This window comes from Salvelinus fontinalis, chromosome 10 (genome assembly GCF_029448725.1).
Source record: "Salvelinus fontinalis isolate EN_2023a chromosome 10, ASM2944872v1, whole genome shotgun sequence".
Lineage (NCBI taxonomy): Eukaryota > Metazoa > Chordata > Actinopteri > Salmoniformes > Salmonidae > Salvelinus > Salvelinus fontinalis.
In genome coordinates, this window is record NC_074674.1 from 19,931,656 (window position 1) to 19,952,378 (window position 20,723).

The following is a 20,723-nucleotide window of genomic DNA, read 5'->3' on the forward strand; positions in this document are numbered from 1 at the left end:
CGTGCTTTGCTGCAGGAGGGACTGGTGTACTACACAAAACAGATGGCATCATGAGGAAGTAAAATGATGTGGCTATATTGAAGCAACATCTCAAGACATCAGTCAGGAAGTTAAAGCTTGTGTAACGATTGTCTTCCTCTTCTGATGAGGAATATGAAAGATCGGACCAAAATGCAGTGTGGCAAGTGTCCATGTTACTTTAATAGAACAGAACACGAAAATACAAAATTAACAAAGTGAAATAACAACGAAAATCGAAGCAGTCCTGAATGGTGAAACAAACACAAAACAGGAAACAACTACCCACCAACACAGATGGGAACAGGCTACCTAAGTATGGTTCTCAATCAGAGACAACGATTGACAGCTGCCTCTGATTGGGAACCATACCAGGCCAAACACAGAAATACAAAACGTAGAACAAAACATAGAATGCCCACCCTAACTCACGCCCTGACCAGACATAAAAAAGGAACTAAGATCAGAACGTGACAGCTTGGTCACAAATGGGTCTTCCAAATGCACAATGAACCCAAGCATACTTCCAAAGTTGTGGCAAAATGGCTGAAAAAGTTTGGCCCGAAACTTTTGACCCAAGTTAAACAATTTAAAGGCAATGCTACCAAATACTAATGGATTTTTATGTAAACTTCTGACCCACTGGGAATGTGATTAAATAAATAAAAGCTGAAATAAATAATTCTCTCTACTATTATTCTGACATTTCACATTCTTAAAATAAAGTGGTGATCCTAACTGACCTAAAACAGGAGATTTTTACTAGGATTAAATGTCAGGAATTGTGAAAAACTGAGTTTAAATGTATTTGGCTAAGGTGTATGTAAACTTCCTACTTCAACTGTATCTGTTGGTCACAGATACCTTGTCTTTTCAGTATCTGGTGTGACCACCATTTGCCTCATGCACCGCAACACATCTCCTTTGCATAGAGTTGATCAGGCTGTTGATTGTGGCCTGTGGAATGTTACTCCACTCCTCTTCAATGGCTGTGCGAAGTTGATGATTGTACTGTATGTAAATGTGATATATCAGTTGTTTGTTTTTAATACATTTGCAAAATTTTCTAAAAAACTGTTTTTGCTTTGTCATTTAGGGGTTATTCTGTGTAGATTGATGAGAGAAAAAAAACAATTTAATCAATTTTAGAATAAGGCAAAATGTGTATAAAGTGAAGGGGTCTGAAAACTTTCCGAATGCATAAAGCATTTACACAGGCAGCCCAATTCTGATCTTTTGCCCAATATTTGGCAGAGGATCTGATCTGCCTGTGTAAACCAGACATACATGAGTTGGCTCGAGTTTTAGATTATCTTCAAACAAACTCAATTGTGCATGATTCTGCAGATTGGAGTTGCAGTTGCTTGTGAAGAGTGCAGCCATCCTATACACAAAGTCAGTATGTGGCCCCATAACCACCTGTCCTTCAATGAACAACATCCAGGCTGTGGGTTACCTTAAATAGTGATCATGGATCATCTTTTCAATATATACATCCCCCCCCCCCCCTCATAGGACACCCCCCCTCACCCCAAAAATGTTAGTGCCCAACACAACACATGCTCATTCCTAGTACCTGACATCTTATAAATAGCAAACATTAAGGACAGTAACAACTGATAAAAATACACAAAATGAGTGGAGGTCTCTACAGTACCTTGTACAATCAACCACTTTCTGGCACATTGCTTGAAGAAAGTGTGCTTGTTCTCAAAGTCCAAAGTTAAATAAGTGGACCAAAGTGGGCAATGCGCTATGGATAGTGACATGGGTAGTGATGTTTCCGTTTCAGGGCATGGTTCTGGTCACTACCAGAAGAGAAGTCTGCAGGTTTGTTGTTGGCATCGTTTCCCTGATATTAAAATGTATTTTGGCATCGGTTGAGTTGTAAATAGGTTAAATGTTTCCCCTGAACTAACCGAGCAATAAACAAAGCAAAATCACAGGAAACGATGCCTACGAACAGGTCATGCCCTAGACATGGTGTCAGGGCAGGCTGGCAAACGTGGAAGTAGGTTAGCTGATAGAACACACAAGACTGAATTAGACATCGAGAAAGTCTGACTTGTCTACAACTGTGGTGAGTGGTGTGTCTCTCCCTCTCTCTCTCTCGATTGGTCTGTCTCTCTCCATCGGTATGTCTCTATTACTAGGACAGACACACTACCGACAGCCAGCAGTCTGTATTGTATTCCCCTCCCTTGGCTCAGTCCCAATACAAGGACTGACTATACATGATATCAAAATTATATATTGAACAAAAATATAAACACAACATGCAAAGTGTTGGTTTCATGAGCTGAAATAAAAGATCCCAGAAATGTTCCATGTGCACAAAAAGCTTCTTTCTCTCAGATTTTGTGCACGGATTTGTTGAAATCCCTGTTAGTGAACATTTATCCTTTGCCAAGATAATCCATCCACCTGACAGGTGTACTATATCAATAAACTGATTAAACAGCACGGTCATTACACAGGTGCATCTTATGCTTGGGACAATAAAAAGCCACTCTAAAATGCACAATTTTGTCACATGTTTTGAGGGAGCATGAAATTGGCATGTTGACTGCAGGATTGTCCACCAGAGCTGTTGCCAGAGAATTGAATGTTCAATTCTCTACCTTAAGCCACCTCTAACGTCGTTTTAGAGAATTTGGCCGTACGTCAAACTGGCCTCACAACTGCAGAACACGTGTAACCACGCCAGCCCAGGACCTTCACATCCGGCTTCTTCACCTGCGGGATCTTCTGAGACCAGCCACTTGGACAGCTGATGAAACTGAGGAGTATTTATGTCTGTAATAAAGCCCTTTTGAGGGGGAAAACGAATTCTGATTGGCTGGGCCTGGCTACCCAGTGGTGAGCCTGGCTCCCAAGTGGGTGGGCCCATCCCGGGTGGGCCCATCCCCACCCATGGCTGAGCTCCTGCGCAGTCATGTGAAATCCACAGATTAGGGCCTAGTTTATTTATTTCAAGTGACAAATTCCCTTAACTGTAACTCAGAAAAATATTTGAAATGATTGCATTTTATATTTTTGTTCAGTATAGTTTTAACCATGTCTTGAGGCTATACAGTGTTTGTTAACATTACCGACAAACATTGGAGTAAAACAAACGTGTATCTTGGGCTTTGATGGGGTAACGACAGTTGAACTAAGCTCATGAGGTATTTACACGTTTTTATTGTGTAAGAATCTATGGGCATACTGTTTGTCATTAACTTCTAAGTCTAAAACTGTATGTAGCAACTACGGAATTGAGCTTTAAAGTCCATGGGAATCCCACGGCTTCCACCCTGTCTCTCAGGCTGCAGGAGCCTGCCGCCGCCACTGGGAGACAGAGGAGCACCAGCCTAAAAAAACGGACTGAAGGAAAGCTGACCAGCTGCTTTGGGGACCTTGTAGAAGGTTCAGGTGGACTGTGTTTAACATAATATCCTATATTATTCTCAGCCATTGGGAAATTTGAGTAGAGGAGGGACTGGATGTAGAACTTGGGCCAACAATTTTTGTATAATCAAAATTATTTTTACATTGTTAGCCATTATTATTTTGTCCCTTTGGTGAAATGTGGAATGGTCATGTCTTCATGCTTCATGATTAAGAAGTTTCTCGGCACTACACTGTATCATTGAATATAATCCATCCTTACCTGAGACCTTGTGTGTGAGTTCTCTGTCAGTTGCTCATTTCCTGGTCCAGTAAAGACGCTAGGTGGTTTTGAGTGTTTGCTGGGTTTGACGAATGGTTCTGTCTGCCTTCTACTCTCTGCCCATCACACACACACACACACACACACACACACACACACACACACACACACACACACACACACACACACACACACACACACACACACACACACACACACACACACACACACACACACACACACACACACACACACACACTCTTCTCTGTCTCAGAGAGGAATGAGTAAGACAGGAGAGGTGATGTTTTTTCTCATGCCCTCTGCCCTCCAGTGGAGGCTGCTGATGGGAGGACGGCTCATAATAAAAGCTGGAATGGAGTCCGTTGACTGGCATCAAACACATGTTTGATACTATTCCATTCACTCCATTCCAGCCATTCCATTCCATCCATTATTATGAGCTTTCCCTCCCTCAGCAGCCTCCACTGCTGCCATCCCATCTAAAACCCCTCTACCAGCCAGATCAATACAGCTATCTCAACTCTACACCTCAACAGGCTGTGTCGCACTGGTTGCATTGGCATCGTAGGCGTGTGTGTATAGCGTGTGTTTGTGTAGAGTGTATGTCTCGGTGATGGTCACAGGGTCCACTGCCTGACGCTGCGTGACATCATTCCTGTTAGACGGGCGGAGATCGAGGCGCGGTTGTTAACCCGGCTCGGGCAGTTAACGGGGCTCAGTTGGACGGGGCACGAAGCCGGTGCGTCTTTGTGAAGGAAAAAGTAACATCAAACTGGATACGCAAGAGTCGCTCATTATTCAAGCACTATTGAAGGAAAAATGAAGTTGATTCAGAAATAAGTGCGTCTTTGTTGTTATCGGTGCGTCATTGATAGAGAGTGGACCTGGTCGAGTTGCGCATAATCAAAGACCGGGAAAAAAGAGAGGAACAATTCAGTATAATATGGTTACATTATCATCATGTAATCAGTGAGGTGTTGTCATCACCGTTTTATTCCAGTCTTTCACAGCGCTCAGAGGAACTATAAAGCATAGGCCTATACCCTATATCAAACAATCGACAGATAAAGGAATATGTTTTTTTTTCTCCCTACAATTTAATTAACTGATCTGATGTTTGTGGCTGAAGTCTTCTCGGACCCATCCCTTATCTATTGACGATGACGGCTCAGTGCGGGTCTCGTTTCGGCACCTAGTCCTTTTGGACAGATGGAAGCTGAGGAGCGCAGATTGTTGGGTGACTTTTTACATCTTCAAACTGTCTCTAATGCGTGATATGGTTACACTACGAATGTGAATGAATAGCAACTTTTTAAAAGGCATTTCATCAGCCCAAGTATCGTTCCATGCGTCTCTGCGTCCTGGTGCGCTTCATTGCGCTGGTGAGATTCGGGGAGTGTTCCGATTTCATGGTAGGCTATAATTAAGGACGTTTTACTTCAGTGAATTTAATTTAAATAGAACACGGTCTATGGATGGCCTGAAGGACTTTTACAGCTTCTAGCACTACGTTTGGATGACACATTTTTCTAGCGCTTGTTCAATCAATTTAATAATTTCCCCCAGAAGAATAACTATCCAAGCATCAGTGGTGTGTGTGTTAGTTAATAGATACTTAGTAATTGAATGGACTAATTTAATGAGATTAATGAAGTAATTATTTATTTGAATACCCAATAACGATTTAGTGGATATATCCGCACCTGGATGTTGAAAAGAGACATGAAAGAGAAAGTGCGTGACTGGAGGAGCAAAACGATATTTTCACACTGGCAAAGTTGTTAGTCTCGGTGATGCCTTGGGCAGAGCGGTACAATGTTTTTTTTCTCTCTCTCATTTTAATTCAATCATCTAGTGCGTAAAGTTCTAAGTGGACGCCTCTTGAGCCCAACAGCCATGTCTCTGTTTCTGCGTCAGAGCCCCTCCATTTGCTGCACTCTCACTGGACAACAAGTCTTCCTCAAGGGATTAAGCTAGCAGATAACAGAAACCTATCTCTTCTTTCTTCTTCACTCACTCTAAACAGAATTCACTGTCCCTGTGAGTTTCTGAGTTTTCTCCAAAAGTCTAGTTTCAGCTGGCATCGCCATGGCCATGACCCCAGATATTACATGCCTGTCAGGGCCAGGGGTGAACCTGAACATCAGCTTCACCTTCGGCCCCACCCCCTGCAACCAGACAGTACTGCGAACCCCACCCTATTCCCCAGAGGCCACTGCGTTGTTCGCCACCGCGATCACCCTCATGATGATCCTCACCATCGTGGGCAACATCCTGGTCATCATCGCCGTACTGACCTCGCGTTCGCTCCGCGGCCCACAGAACCTCTTCCTGGTCTCGCTGGCCGCAGCCGACATCCTGGTGGCTACCCTCATCATCCCCTTCTCGCTGGCCAATGAGCTTCAGGGATACTGGGCATTCCGCTCACTGTGGTGTGAGATCTACCTGGCGTTGGACGTCCTCTTCTGCACGTCCTCCATCGCTCACCTCTGTGCCATCTCTTTGGACCGCTACCTGTCCATCTCCCGGCCCGTGTCCTATGGCGCCCAACGGACCCCCGCACGCATCAAGGCGGCAATCGTGGTGGTCTGGCTTCTCTCGGCCGCCATCTCCTTCCCTCCCCTCCTCTCCCTGGATAAGAGTGAGGGAGGGGTGGAGGTGTGTGAGCTGAACAACGAGCGTTGGTATATTCTCTACTCCACCATCGGCTCATTCTTCGCCCCGTGTCTCATCATGATCGGGGTTTACATCAGGATCTACCAGATCGCCAAGCAACACACAAGATGTCCGCCAGGGGAAAAACCCAACCCTAACAAAACCCCCGGCAACGCGTCTAGCAACACTCCTAGCAACCCAACAGCCCACGCACCTGGACCTGTCATTACCCTCCAGCCCAAGCCTATCAGCCAACTACAGCACAACAGAGGGGAGGGAGGGAAAGCAGACGGACAATCCAAGGATGCCGTACCTTCGAAGAGTCTCCCTGTCTCCTCCCCCTCGTCTCCTCCTCCCCAGAGCGAGACCCAGGCCAAGACCCCTACTGGCCCACAGATTGAACCACAACCCCAGACCCAGCCTTCTTCACCAAACTCTGTCCCCACCTCACCCCAGCCTCCTTCACCCACCATAGCTCGCTCCCCCACACTCCCCCTTGCAGACAGCCAACCTGAGGAGACCCACAGACAGGGTGAGAGACAGGAGGAGAGACAGAGAAACACCACCAATGATGACAGCTTCAGCTCTGGCTCCGAGGCAGAAGCAGAGATGAGTGAAAAAGGAAAGGGGGGGAGAGGGAACGGGACAGTTAAGAATAATGGAGGATCAAAGTCTGGAGGTGCAGGGTTAAAAATTAAACCTCTCTCTTCTCTGACCTCTCACAAGTTCAAAAAGACTGTTGCCACACCCACCAGCACAAAGCTGGCCTCTGACAGGCCAGGGAAGGCCCAGGCCACGCCAATGTCTCGGCGCAAGGCCATGGTGAACCGCGAGAAGCGCTTCACGTTTGTCCTGGCTGTGGTAATCGGGGTGTTTGTCATCTGTTGGTTCCCTTTCTTCTTCTCCTACTCGCTGCAGGCCATCTGTCCTGAGACCTGCTCTCTCCCTGATCCCCTCTTCAAGTTCTTCTTCTGGATTGGCTACTGCAACTCCTGTCTGAACCCTGTCATATACACCATCTTCAACCAGGACTTCAGGAAGGCCTTCAAGAAGATCCTCTGTAGGGACACCAAGGGGACAAACTTCTAGAGTGGATACTGTGTAGCGACACCTTCTTTTAGAGTATATGCTGTGTAAGGACACTGAGGACAATGACTTCTAGAGTGGATATACTGTAAGGATAGCTTTTAGCTTTCTTGTGTAAGAAACCACAGACAATCTGCTGAATACGTCCTTTGCTGAACATTCTGTTAGATCAGATAACAAAAGGCTGAACTATGGAATGCTGGAGTAGATCAAGATGCTCTGATCCCATTGGGGGCAGTGGGAGAGGAGGGAGGGAGGGACGCAATATACCTAAAAAAAATAACTCTGTTACCACTTGTTTAGTGATCGGAACAAAACAGGGCCATCAGTCATGAGGACGTGTTGCTCAAATTACATTATAAACTGAGTGGTTCGAACTCTGAATGCTGATTGGCTGACAGCCATGGTATATCACAGTTATGACAGAACATTTATTTGTACTGCTGTAATTACGTTGGTAACCAGTTTATAATAGCAATAAGGCACCTTGGGGGTTTGTGATATATCGCCAATATACCACGGCCAAGGGCTGTATCCAGGCACTCCACGTTGCGTCTTGCTTAAGAACAGCCTTTAGCCGTGGTATATCAGCCATATACCAAACCTCCTCGTGCCTTATTGCTGAAGTATATCACTGCTTGCATCGTTCCTCTCTATAAGCAAACCAAGGCTGCTCTCTGTTGAATAATTTGTCTGTCTGTATAACTGGATTCCCACAGCCATTACCTCTAGCCTTGTGACTGGCCACTATGAACTTCAAGGACGCAGTATCAGGAGAGTGTTCTTAGATATTACCAGGTACTGTCCACTGCAAGGACACAGATTGGGCAGGAGAATGTGTGGTAGAACGTGTGCAGTAGAATGTGTTCCTGGAGTTCTGTGTTCAAGAACTTGTAGTGTGTGAAGAGAGTTTGTCCAGGTGTCTAAGGACAGACAGAGAACATTACATCCTTTACACCAGGGTTTCCCAAACTCGGTCCTCGGGACCACAAGGGGTGCAGGTTTTGGTTTATTTGCCCTATCACTACACAGCTGATTCCAGTCATCAACTAATCATCAAGCTTTGATTATTTGAATCAGCTGTGTAGTGCTAGGGCAAAAACCAAAACGTGCACCCCTTGGGGTCCTGAGGACCGAGTTTGGGAAACGTTGCTTTACACCTTGGATGATGACTGGCCTCTGTCGTAAACTCAAACCCTGTGACGGACATGTTTTATAGGGGACAACCCAGCTGTATTTGTGTCTTGTTATCAGTACCAGAAATGCACCTTTATGTTTTAATATAAGTATGAAATTAATGTAAACACACGAAAAGTGAAATGTGTTTTTGATATGACCAAGGCCTCAGTAATGTAATATGTTGGGTTTAGAGCGGGTCTGCAGTAGTAGTTATTAAATACTGTGTGTGTGTGTGTGTGTGTGTGTGTGTGTTTGTTGTGTGATGGCCTACGGGTTTTACTGGAACAGAGGAAATCACTAATGGTGTTTTTTATATCTGAGATAAAGATGAGAGCATGAGGAACTCACAAGACCACACACACACACAAACACACACTCTCTCTCCATCTCCCTCTCGGCCTCTCTAGCCTGGGGTGTGTGTTCTGTGTTGTGATGTATGGAGTGTCCTCTCCTCTCAATATTCCCTGTGGAGTTAACCACCACCCAGAGCAATGAGGAGGAGAGTATCCTCTGCGTGATCCCAGGAACATTCTACCTCCTTCTGGGAAAAGCATGGTGGCACTGCACACCTCGGGCTACAACGGGAAAACCGGAACGGGAATACTACAGCAGGAAAAAATGTAAACGCTAATCTGTGAAATGGATGAAAGACGCAAAACAGACTCTATTGCCCAGGCACTACCTGGAGACAAGACAGTGCTGAGTCCTCTCTCTCTCTCACTCTCTCTCTCTCTCTCTCTGTGTGTGTTTGTGTGTGTGTGGTTGCATGTTTTACAGAATGCATGCCTATGAATGCATATTCTCAAATTCCGTGTCAACCAACAAACCCATAATAATATCTTTATTTATGTGTTTTTCATAAATGTCCTTGACTGAACAAGCTGGTGTATTGTACAAAATTCAATAAATAAAACATCTACGGTATTTACACTGCATTTGGAAAGTATTCAGACCCCTTGACTTTTTGTTACAATACAGCCTTATTCTGAAATGGATAAAAAAATGTTGTTCCCTCATCAATCCAAGCACAATACCCCATAATGACAAAGCAAAAACAGTTTTTTTTCTCTCATTTTTGCAAACGTATTAAAGATAAAACACTGAAATATCACATTATTCAGACCATTTAGTCAGTTGAAGCTCCTTTGGCAGCGATTACAGCCTCGAATCTTCTTGGGTATGACGCTACAAGCTTTGCACACCTGTATTTGGGGAGTTTCTCCCATTCTTCTCTGCAGATCCTCTCAAGCTCCGTCAGGTTGGATGGGGAGCGTCGCTGCACAGCTATTTTCAGGTCTCTCCAGAGATATTAGATCGGGTTCAAGTCCGGGCTCTGGTTGGGCCACAACGACATTCAGAGATTTGTTCCGAAGCCACTTTTGCGTTGTCTTGGCTGTGTGCTTAGGGTCGTTGTCCTGTTGGAAGGTGAACTTCACCCTATTCTGAGGTCCTGAGTGCTCTGTAGCAGGTTATCATGAAGGATCTCTCTGTGCTTTCCCCCTTTATCTTTCCCTCGATCCTGACTTGTCCCCTGTCGTGACTTTACTTTCACCCCAGCCATCCTACGCGACTCAGACCAGAACATGCCGGACCTATTTTTCTCTCCATATCCCCGGATTTCAACCGCAAGCTCTGGACATTTACACTTGGATCTCTTAGCTAGCTAGCTGCTATCAGTGTTGGCTTACGTCGATCGCGTAGCAAACATCAATTATTCCGGAGCTAGCCAGCTGCTATCAGTGTTCCATCAGTTCCATCAGCCACTCCTGGGCTACAATCACCTGTCCGGACCCGTTTTACTGCCGATGCGGAGCCCCACCGGGCCTTCACGACTGAACTACCAACGTTATCTGCCCGAGGGAGTTATCCAACTGGCCCTTCTGTCGCTAATCGTTAGCTGTCTTGTCGGCTGCTATCTGAATAGGTCTATCGGACAATTTTTCTTGGGTCACTATAATTATATCTATTTTGCCAATTGGATTGATCCCCTCTACCACACGGAACCACACTAATCTACCGTTGGAAATGCACGAGGTGGCTAAAAAGAGACCTCCATCCTATGCTAGCTTGCTACCGATGGCCCGGCTAGCTGTCTGAATCGCCGTTACCCCAACCAACCTCACTACTCACTGGACCCTTATGATCACTCGACTAAGCACGCCTCTCCTTAATGTCAATATGCCTTGTCCATTGCTGTTCTGGTTAGTGTTTTTGGCTTATTTCACTGTAGAGCCTTATCCAACCTTTCAGTTCTACCACCCACACATGCGATGACATCACCTGGTTTCAATGATGTTTCTAGAGACAATATCTCTCTCATCATCACTCAATACCTAGGTTTACCTCCACTTTTTTCACATCCTACCATACCTTTGTCTATTCATTATACCTTGAAGCTATTTTATCGCCCCCAGAAACCTCCTTTTACTCTCTGTTCCGGACGTTCTAGACGACCAATTCTCATAGCTTTTAGCCATACCCTTATCCTACTCCTCCTCTGTTCCTCTGGTGATGTAGAGGTGAATCCAGGCCCTGCAGTGCCTAGCTCCACTCCTATTCCCCAGGCGCTCTCTTTTGATGACTTCTGTAACCGTAATAGCCTTGGTTGTCACGCATGTTAACATTAGAAGCTTCCTCCCTAAGTTTGTTTTATTCACTGCTTTAGCACACTCTGCCAACCCGGATGTTCTAGCCGTGTCTGAATCCTGGCTTAGGAAGACCACCAAATATTCTGAAATCTCCATTCCTAACTACAACATTTTCAGACAAGATAGAATGGCCAAAGGGGGCGGTGTTGCAATCTACTGCAAAGATAGCCTGCAGAGTTCTGTCCTACTATCCAGGTCTGTACCCAAGCAATTTGAACTTCTACTTTTAAAAATCCATCTCTCTAAAAAAAAAGTCTCTCGCCGTTGCCGCCTGCTATAGACCACCCTCTGCCCCCAGCTGTGCTCTGGACACCATATGTGAACTGATTGCCCCCCATCTATCTTCAGAGCTCGTGCTGCTAGGTGACCTAAACTGGAACATGCATAACACCCCAGCCATCCTACAATCTAAGCTTGATGCCCTCAATCTCACACAAATGATCAATGAACCTACCAGGTACCACCCCAAAGCCGTAAACACGGGCACCCTCATAGATATCATCCTAACCAACTTGCCCTCTAAATACACCTCTGCTGTTTTCAACCAAGATCTCAGCGATCACTGCCTCATTGCCTGCATCCGTAATGGGTCAGCGGTCAAACGACCTCCACTCATCACTGTCAAACACTGTCAAATCGACCTGAAACACTTCAGCGAGCAGGCCTTTCTAATCGACCTGGCCGGGGTATCCTGGAAGGATATTGATCTCATCCCGTCAGTAGAGGATGCCTGGTGATTTAAAAAAAATGCCTTCTTCACCATCTTAAATAAGCATGCCCCATTCAAGAAATTTAGAACCAGGAACAGATATAGCCCTTGGTTCTCTCCAGACCTGACTGCCCTTAACCAACACAAAACATCATATGGCGTTCTGCAATAGCATCGAACAGCCCCCGTGATATGCAACATTTCAGGGAAGCTAGAAACCAATATACACAGGCAGTTAGAGAAGCCATGGCTAGCTTTTTCAAAGAGAAATTTGCTTCCTACAACACAAACTCAAAAAAGTTCTGGCACACTGTAAAGTCCATGGAGAATAAGAACACCTCCTCCCAGCTGCCCACTGCACTGAGGACAAGAAACACTGTCACCACCGATAAATCCACTATAATTGAGAATTTCAATAAGCATTTTTCTACGGCTGGCCATGCTTTCCACCTGGCTACCCCTACCCCGGTCAACAGCACTGCACCCCCCACAGCAACTCGCCCAAGCCTTCCCCATTTCTCCTTCTCCCAAATCCAGTCAGCTGATGTTCTGAAAGAGCTGCAAAATCTGGACCCCTACAAATCAGCCGGGCTAGACAATCTGGACCCTTTCTTTCTAAAATGATCTGCTGAAATTGTTGCAACCCCTATTACTAGCCTGTTCAACCTCTCTTTCGTGTCGTCTGAGATTCCCAAAGATTGGAAAGCAGCTGCGGTCATCCCCCTCTTCAAAGGGGATGACACTCTTGACCCAAACTGCTACAGACCTACAGTATATCTATCCTACCCTGCCTTTCTAAGGTCTTCCAAAGCCAAGTCAACAAACAGATTACCGACCATTTCGAATCCCACCATACCTTCTCCGCTATGCAATCTGGTTTCAGAGCTGGTCATGGGTGCACCTCAGCCACGCTCAAGGTCCTAAACGATATCCTAACCGCCATCGATAAGAAACAATACTGTGCAGCCGTATTCATTGACCTGGCCACGGCTTTCGACTCTGTCAATCACCATATCCTCATCAGCAGACTCGATAGCCTTGGTTTCTCAAATGATTGCCTCGCCTGGTTCACCAACTACTTCTCTGATAGAGTTCAGTGTGTCAAATCGGAGGGCCTGTTTTCTGGGCCTCTGGCAGTCTCTATGGGGGTGCCATGGGAGTGCCACAGGGTTCAATTCTTGGACCGACTCTCTTCTCTGTATACATCAATGATGACGCTCTTGCTGCTGGTGAGTCTCTGATCCAACTCTACGCAGAAGACACCATTCTGTATACTTCTGGCCCTTCTTTGGACACTGTGTTAACAACCCTCCAGACGAGCTTCAATGCCATACAACTCTCCTTCCGTGGCCTCCAATTGCTCTTAAATGCAAGTAAAACTAAATGCATACTCTTCAACCGATCGCTGCCTGCACCTTTCCGCCCATCCAACATCACTACTCTGGACGGTTCTGACTTAGAATATGTGGACAGCTACAAATACCTAGGTGTCTGGTTAGACTGTAAACTCTCCTCCCAGACTCACATCAAACATCTCCAATCCAAAGTTAAATCTAGAATTGGCTTCCTATTTCGCAACAAAGCATCCTTCACTCATGCTGCCAAACATACCTTTGTAAAACTGCCCATCCTACCGATCCTCGACTTCGGAGATGTCATTTACAAAATAGCCTCCAATACCCTACTCAATAAATTGGATGCAGTCTATCACAGTGCCATCCATTTTGTCACCAAAGCCCCATATACTACCCACCACTGAGACCTGTACGCTCTCGTTGGCTGGCCCTCGCTTCATACTCGTCGCCAAAGCCATTGGCTCCAGGTCATCTACAAGACCCTGCTAGGTAAAGTCCCCCCTTATCTCAGCTCGCTGGTCACCATAGCAACACCCACCTGTAGCACGCGCTCCAGCAGGTATATCTCTCTGGTCACCCCCAAAACCAATTCTTCCTTTGGCCGTCTCTCCTTCCAGTTCTGTGCTGCCAATGACTAGAACGAACTACAAAAATCTCTGAAACTGGAAACACTTATCTCCCTCACTAGCTTTTAGCACCCGCTGTCAGAGCAGCTCACAGATTACTGCACCTGTACATAGCCCATCTATAATTTAGCCCAAACAACTACCTCTCCCCCTACTGTATTTATTTATTTAGCTCCTTTGCACCCCATTATTTCTATCTCTACTTTGCACATTCTTCCACTGCAAATCTACCATTCCAGTGTTTTACTTGCTATATTGTATTTACTTCGCCACCATGGCCTTTTTTTGCCTTTACCTCCCTTATCTCACCTCATTTGCTCACATTGTATATAGACTTATTTTTCTACTGTATGTTTGTTTTACTCCATGTGTAACTCTGTGTTGTTGTATGTGTCGAACTGCTCTGCTTTATCTTGGCCAGGTCGCAATTGTAAATGAGAACTTGTTCTCAACTTGCCTACCAGGTTAAATAAAGGTGAAATAAAAAAATAAATCTTATGACTTATTTATCTAATCAACTAATTGTGCTTAATTGTTACCCGATTAAATGAATCATGTAATAATTAGGAATTTGGGGCACAACGAGAGTGGTTGTTTAAAGAGTAACCATCTCCCAAATTAAACTCTAAAGATCTTTACCTATCACATCCATAATACAGTCAATGTATTAATCATAACCTCATATCATATCATCATTCTGAACAGTCGTAACCTCCTGCATCTGCAAAAAACCCAGCTTTACTTATGATTCAGTACTATACAAATATATGTAAGTATTTATTTACTAACTAACTAAATGATAACACAGAATAAACATACACACTTAATACATTAGGAAAAGGTCCCTAGTGGACTGACACAATATGGTGGCTTTTTACACAACGACATGGAGTGGGAGAGAGAGAGAGAGAGAGAGAGAGAGAGAGAGAGAGAGAGAGAGAGAGAGAGAGAGAGAAAAATAAACACTTTATCATTGATACATTTTAGAAACTATTCTCAAAGTAATCATAGACTTTGCACACGAAGTAAGAAATCATGAATGTATTTACGTTTAAATGCCTTCGTTTGATGTGGATCTCTGTCGGAACCAGCCCTCCATAGAAAGGGTGATGGGCCTTTCAGTTGTATGCTCGTAAGGCTCTGATTGTCCGAAAGGTATCCGGACCCGTCTCTTCTACTGTTGCCCACTGTGTACGATGCTCCTTTGAAGAAAGGCTAGCCAACGGCTTCGATGGTTCCCATTGGGTGATGAGAGTAGCATACTACGGTGATTTGAGAAGGGTAGTCGAGTGGTCCCACTTAAATTCACTTCTCTAGATACTTTTCTTAGGACAACTGTACCAGCAATTGTCTGAGCGGGGAGTTTTCTTCTCCATCTTGTGTTGGTATTCAGGCTTCGAACCACTTTCAAAATCAAAAGTAACAGTCAGTATCTGGTGTGGCCACCAGCTGCATTAAGTACTGCAGTGCATCTCCTCCTCATGGACTGCACCAGATTTGCCAAAACCACGACTCGTCAGTGAAGAGCACTTTTTGCCAGTCCTGTCTGGTCCAGCGACAGTGGGTTTGTGCCCATAGGCGACACTGTTGACGGTGATGTCTGGTGAGAACCTGCCTTACAACAGGCCTACAAGTCCTCAGTCCAGCCTCTCTCAGCCTATTGCGTTCCTGGTGTAAATCTGGCAGTTGCTGTTGCCATCCTGTACCTGTCCCGCAGGTGTGCTGTTCGGATGTACCGATCCTGTGCAGGTGTTGTTACACGTGGTCTGCCACTGTGAGGACGATCAGCTGTCCGTCCTGTCTCCCTGTCTTAGGCGTCTCACAGTACAGACATTGCAATTTATTGTCCTGGCCACATCTGCAGTCCTCATGCCTCCTTGCAGCATGCCTAAGGCACGTTCATGCATCTTTCTTTTGGTGTTGATCTTTCTTTTGGAGTCAGTAGAAAATCCTCTTTAGTGTCCTAAGTTTTCATAACTGTGACCTTAATTGCCTACAGTCTGTAAGCTGTTAGTTTCTTAACGACCGTTCCACAGGTGCATGTTCATTAATTGTTTATGGTTCATTGAACAAGCATGGGAAACAGTGTTTAAACCCTTTACAATGAAGATCTGTGAAGTTATTTGGATTTTTAAGAATTATCTTTGAAAGACAGGGTCCTGAGAACGGGACGTTTCTTTTTTTGCTGAGTTTATATTGGTCATATTGTTCATGGCTTCCGAGTGGCACGGCAGTTTTAGGCATAGCATCTCAGTGTAAGAGGCATCACTATGGTCCCTGGTTTGAACTCCGGCTGTGATTGGGAGTCCCATAGGGTGGCACACAATAGGCCCAGCGTCATCTGGGTTTTGCCGTCATTGTAAATAAGAATTTGTTCTTATTAACTGACTTGCCTAGTTAAAGGTTACATTTTTAGAAAATGTTGCAATTTTGTTATGCGTTTTATTTAGTAAATTGTTTTGTAAATATTAATTCACATTTGTGGTGCCATTAAATAAACAAAGTTTCTACTTGATCAGAACAAGCTGTAACTGGAGTGTAGCATATTACGTACTAAAACTGCTGTTACACTAAGGTTTTTGCAAATCCCAAACTCTAAATGTAATTGGAAAGGTAAATACAAATTATTTGTGACATTGTGGTTACAATAAAGAATGTAAACAAGATGCTGTGTTTTTCTTTACAGTAGTGATGTACAGCTGGAGGCATTATGAAAACAGGTTTTCACCAGTACTGTAGTACTGTAGCAGGTGTAGTACTGTAGTACTGTAGCAGGTGTAGTACTGTAGCAGGTGTAGTACTGTAGTACTGTAGCAGGTGTAGTACTGTAGCAGGTGTAGCCCATCATGCAAACAATGTTTCCTATTAGCAGGAAAATAGACTCTTCAGAGCCCAGCTACTGTAGGTGTGAAAATCCACAATCTGCAATGTATTTGATGCTTAGGTACTCTAAAGTGTTACATTTCTAACTCAAGACATCAAACAAATGCAAAATGTCAGAGAGCAATATAGACTGCAAAGTAGTTGGGAAGAGATTCCGTGGCACATGGTTTATGAATTGACACGCAACTCTTCATAGCCCAGCTGCTGTAGGTGTGAAAATCCCCCAATTTGGTTTGGGTCATTGTCTGCATTTGGAGAAGATTAAAATACATATAGCCTAACAGCTAACCTTAGGTATAATAGTAGAAATATACATGTAAATAGGCCTAAACATAAAACATTGCTATAATCCTGCCCTGAAAGAAACGATGTGGTCCCAGAAACACCTCTGACATAGGGTCCAGCATATCTCTTGATGATTATTTTCCTCAAACATATCTCAAGCCATGGAAACCTGAAAAAAGAGGCAACAGTGAATTATTGTGGAACACATGTCTGTGAGGTGTAGGCTACAATATTTAATGTACCTTTGCTTGGTAAATAGGTTATCTTACCATCAAAAATCAAATATGAGCCTAGTCCCTGGTGAGAAATTGCCCCCCACACATGGAGTTTGAGAGGATGCTTGGGACTCGGCTTGCTTGATCTTCTTCCTTTTTTCTGTAGCAATTGATGGACTTTGCCGAGCGCATCTTCATCCATTAGTGAGTTGATCGCTTGAATTGTCACGTTCGTCGTAACGATGAGACCAAGGCACAGCATGATTATAATACATCTTCCTTTTAATAAAGAAAGACCACAAAGAACCCTAAACAAACTAACGTGCTGCTAATAATAACAAGTGCAGACATGCAACATCACATAGACAATAACCCACAAACCAAACTGGAAAATGGCAACCTAAATAGGATCCCCAATCAGAGACAGCGATAAACAGCTGCCTCTGATTGGGAACCAATTCAGGCCCCCATAGACCTACATATGCCTAGACTACACACACACCTAGACATACAAAAACTCTAGACAATACAAAACAATCATACCCACCCTCGTCACACCCTGACCTGACCAAAAGAATACAGAAAACATAGAATACTAAGGTCAGCGCGTGACATTAATAGTTTTGCTGGAAATGGAATACAATGTAAAAATGTGCAGCATACAGTAAATACCAGCTGTCAATTTATTTAAGCATAATTTTTTTTGCATTATTAGGCCTACATTACAGTATTGTAGCCTACTGTACCTGTTCATTTTCCCAGACTTTTGCGTTCGGTGTAACACAGGCATCTGATGATGGTGTTTGCGAATAGCACTGTCCGTGACCAAAATCCTCAAGTCTACCAGTATTTTTGAAATGTCTCCAGTATATTTTCCGTTCCTCCTGAAAGCCCTAATCGAGAGTCACTTGATTGAAATGTATTTATTTTAGATATACCGTAGGCCTACCGTAGGTGACATGAGTCTCACTAGTGCTGAGTAATGTTCTGTTCAAAGTGATATAGGTCTTATTTAAAATGCATATTGTCGTTAGAAGCGATAGGATTTCAAGCAATAGCCTACCTTCGTGTGGTCAGCTATTTCTTCACTATTTCGCACTGCTCTGAGACAAGCATGGGGACTGGTCTTTATAAATTAATGAGATTTTTTTTATTCCCTGAATCGCCGTTTGGGTATTGGTTAGACTACAATTAAGGTGTGGAAATGTTAGGATTATTTTGCTCTTACTGCAGTACTGTAGCCTACTCCCTACAGTCACGTCGTGTAGCGCCAATATGGGCTATTAGCAGGACAATAGTTACTTTGTGCAAGACAATTGATCAGGATCAAAAACTTTGTGGATCTGGCTTCCTGAGTGGCGCAGCAGTCTAAGACACTGCATCGCAGTGCAAACTGTGTTGCTACCGATTCTGGTTCGATACCCGTGCCGACTGGGAGACGAATGAGGCGATGGTGGGCTTTTGGTTTCTCTCCCTCTAATAACACAAATAACTCATTCTAAAACAACAAACTGGCTTTATTTACAAATTAGTAAGAATGTCTCACCCCATGTTCAAGAATAGCCTACCGGCGTGTGGTCATGTATTTCAGCACCGTTTTGCGCTGCTCTGAGACAAGCGTGGAGACTGGTCTTGGTAAATCAATTAGATTTTTATTTTCCCTGAATCTCTGTTTTGGTCATGGTTAGACTACAATTAGGTGTGTAAATGTTATGCTCTTAGTACAGTAGCTTACTCCCGACCGTGAGGTTGTACAATGCCGTATTTTCCTAATGGAAACCATGAGGGTTTAGTATTTTTTTAATTATTGGAATAGAAGCACCATAATATTAATAAAATTAATTAAGCTACATTTCTTAAAATCAATCCCATATACTATGTTCTTACAAAAAAGGATATAAATTCTCTAGTACAGCCAATATGGAAGACTATCAAATGCTTCTCAAAGATGCCCTCTGGTGGTCAAACTAGCACTAACTAGCATTAATGGCAACAATGGCTGTCAATTAAATGTGGATGGCGACTTTGTACATGTAGTGTATATACTTTTCAAGTTACAGTATTTCCTTCATAACACTTTTAATGGCATCACAAAATAACAACCAAAATTCAATTATTATTCTTCAGATCACCTCTGACCATTGCACACATTCTTATGTTAGAAATATTGTTCCTGTATTCGCTTTTGAACATGTTAAAGTTTCAGCGGGAAACTCTATGGAAACAAAGGAACATTACTGTACTGAATTTGGAGAGGGATGTTCTTTGTATCTTCTTTCCTTTAATTTACAACAGGGTGTGAAGTGTCAACCCCCACAGCAGCTCCCTCCTCCCCTCTTCTATGGGTGAGAGAGGGCCTGGTTATTGCCAAGCTGATCTGACCCATTCAGATCCTCACAGGACATTCATGACAGTCCCCCTCTGTTGGGTTCAATCTAGGAAGGATTCTGCAAGTTGCAACCCACCACAAAAATGACCATGGGATGTCCTGGTTTGTAGGTCATCATAGCAGACCCCCTTTGGTGGTTTACCCTGGTAGGATTCCTGCAAGCTGCAGACCACCACAAGATTGGCCAGGGGATCTCCTGGTTGTGGATCGTCGTTCCTGATCCGTCGTCCAGGCTGGTGGATCTAGGCATTAACTTAGACAGACATTAATAACGCACAACACTCATGCAATACATCATTACATGTTACACTAACTAGTGGTTGTACGGGGAACTTGTTTGTGGCAGTATCACTTCCTAAGTGTCAAAGAAAATGAAAGAAAAATGAATAGAAACACAAACAAAAGATATACAAAATATAGTTACCACACCTTAATCATCTATTTGGACTCTTCTATATGTCCACGGTCTTGGCTAAATTACTACCATGGCATTTTGTCTAATCTGGGGGAGATCCTTCTTAGCGGTATGTTGCTTAGGGCACTATCCTAAATTGATAACTACATGATAAGTCTACAGCTGTAAGGCACTAGCTTCGGAAAGTCTACAGGGATGACCTATGGACCTCTGAGGAGAAACTGGTGATTAATGTGCTGTAGAGTCAAAGGGGCTTCAGGGTCTATTTACAACTTTACCAAGGCTGGTATTTTGCTTGGACCCTTAAGTGATCCTAGTATAAATCCTCACTAAATGTTCCATTGTACATGTGAATTTATGCTTACACAAGCGCATATGCAAGGGAAAGAACACCAAGTATCATGGTAGGCTGCAACCTGTTCAGAATGAGTCTGACGTCATCAGATCATGATCATCCATGTCAGTGACCGTGTGTCAGTAAGAATCGGTGCCGACCTCAAGCCATATACCATATAGGGGACCTATAGGGGTTTTACTAGAAGTCAATGTCTCTTACACCACTGTAGTGGCGATAGGTATGAAAAAGT

At 44.0% G+C, this 20,723-nt stretch overlaps 1 protein-coding gene across 1 annotated transcript; it reads left to right on the forward strand.

Annotated features, from left to right (window-relative positions):
- The first annotated feature begins 4,156 nt into the window (after positions 1 to 4,156).
- Positions 4,157 to 9,557, forward strand: LOC129863778 (alpha-2B adrenergic receptor). The gene has a single exon (XM_055936032.1). It carries the CDS (start codon positions 5,780 to 5,782, stop codon positions 7,433 to 7,435), a length of 1,656 nt encoding a protein of 551 aa, XP_055792007.1. The 5' UTR covers positions 4,157 to 5,779; the 3' UTR covers positions 7,436 to 9,557.
- The last annotated feature ends 11,166 nt before the right edge of the window (positions 9,558 to 20,723 follow it).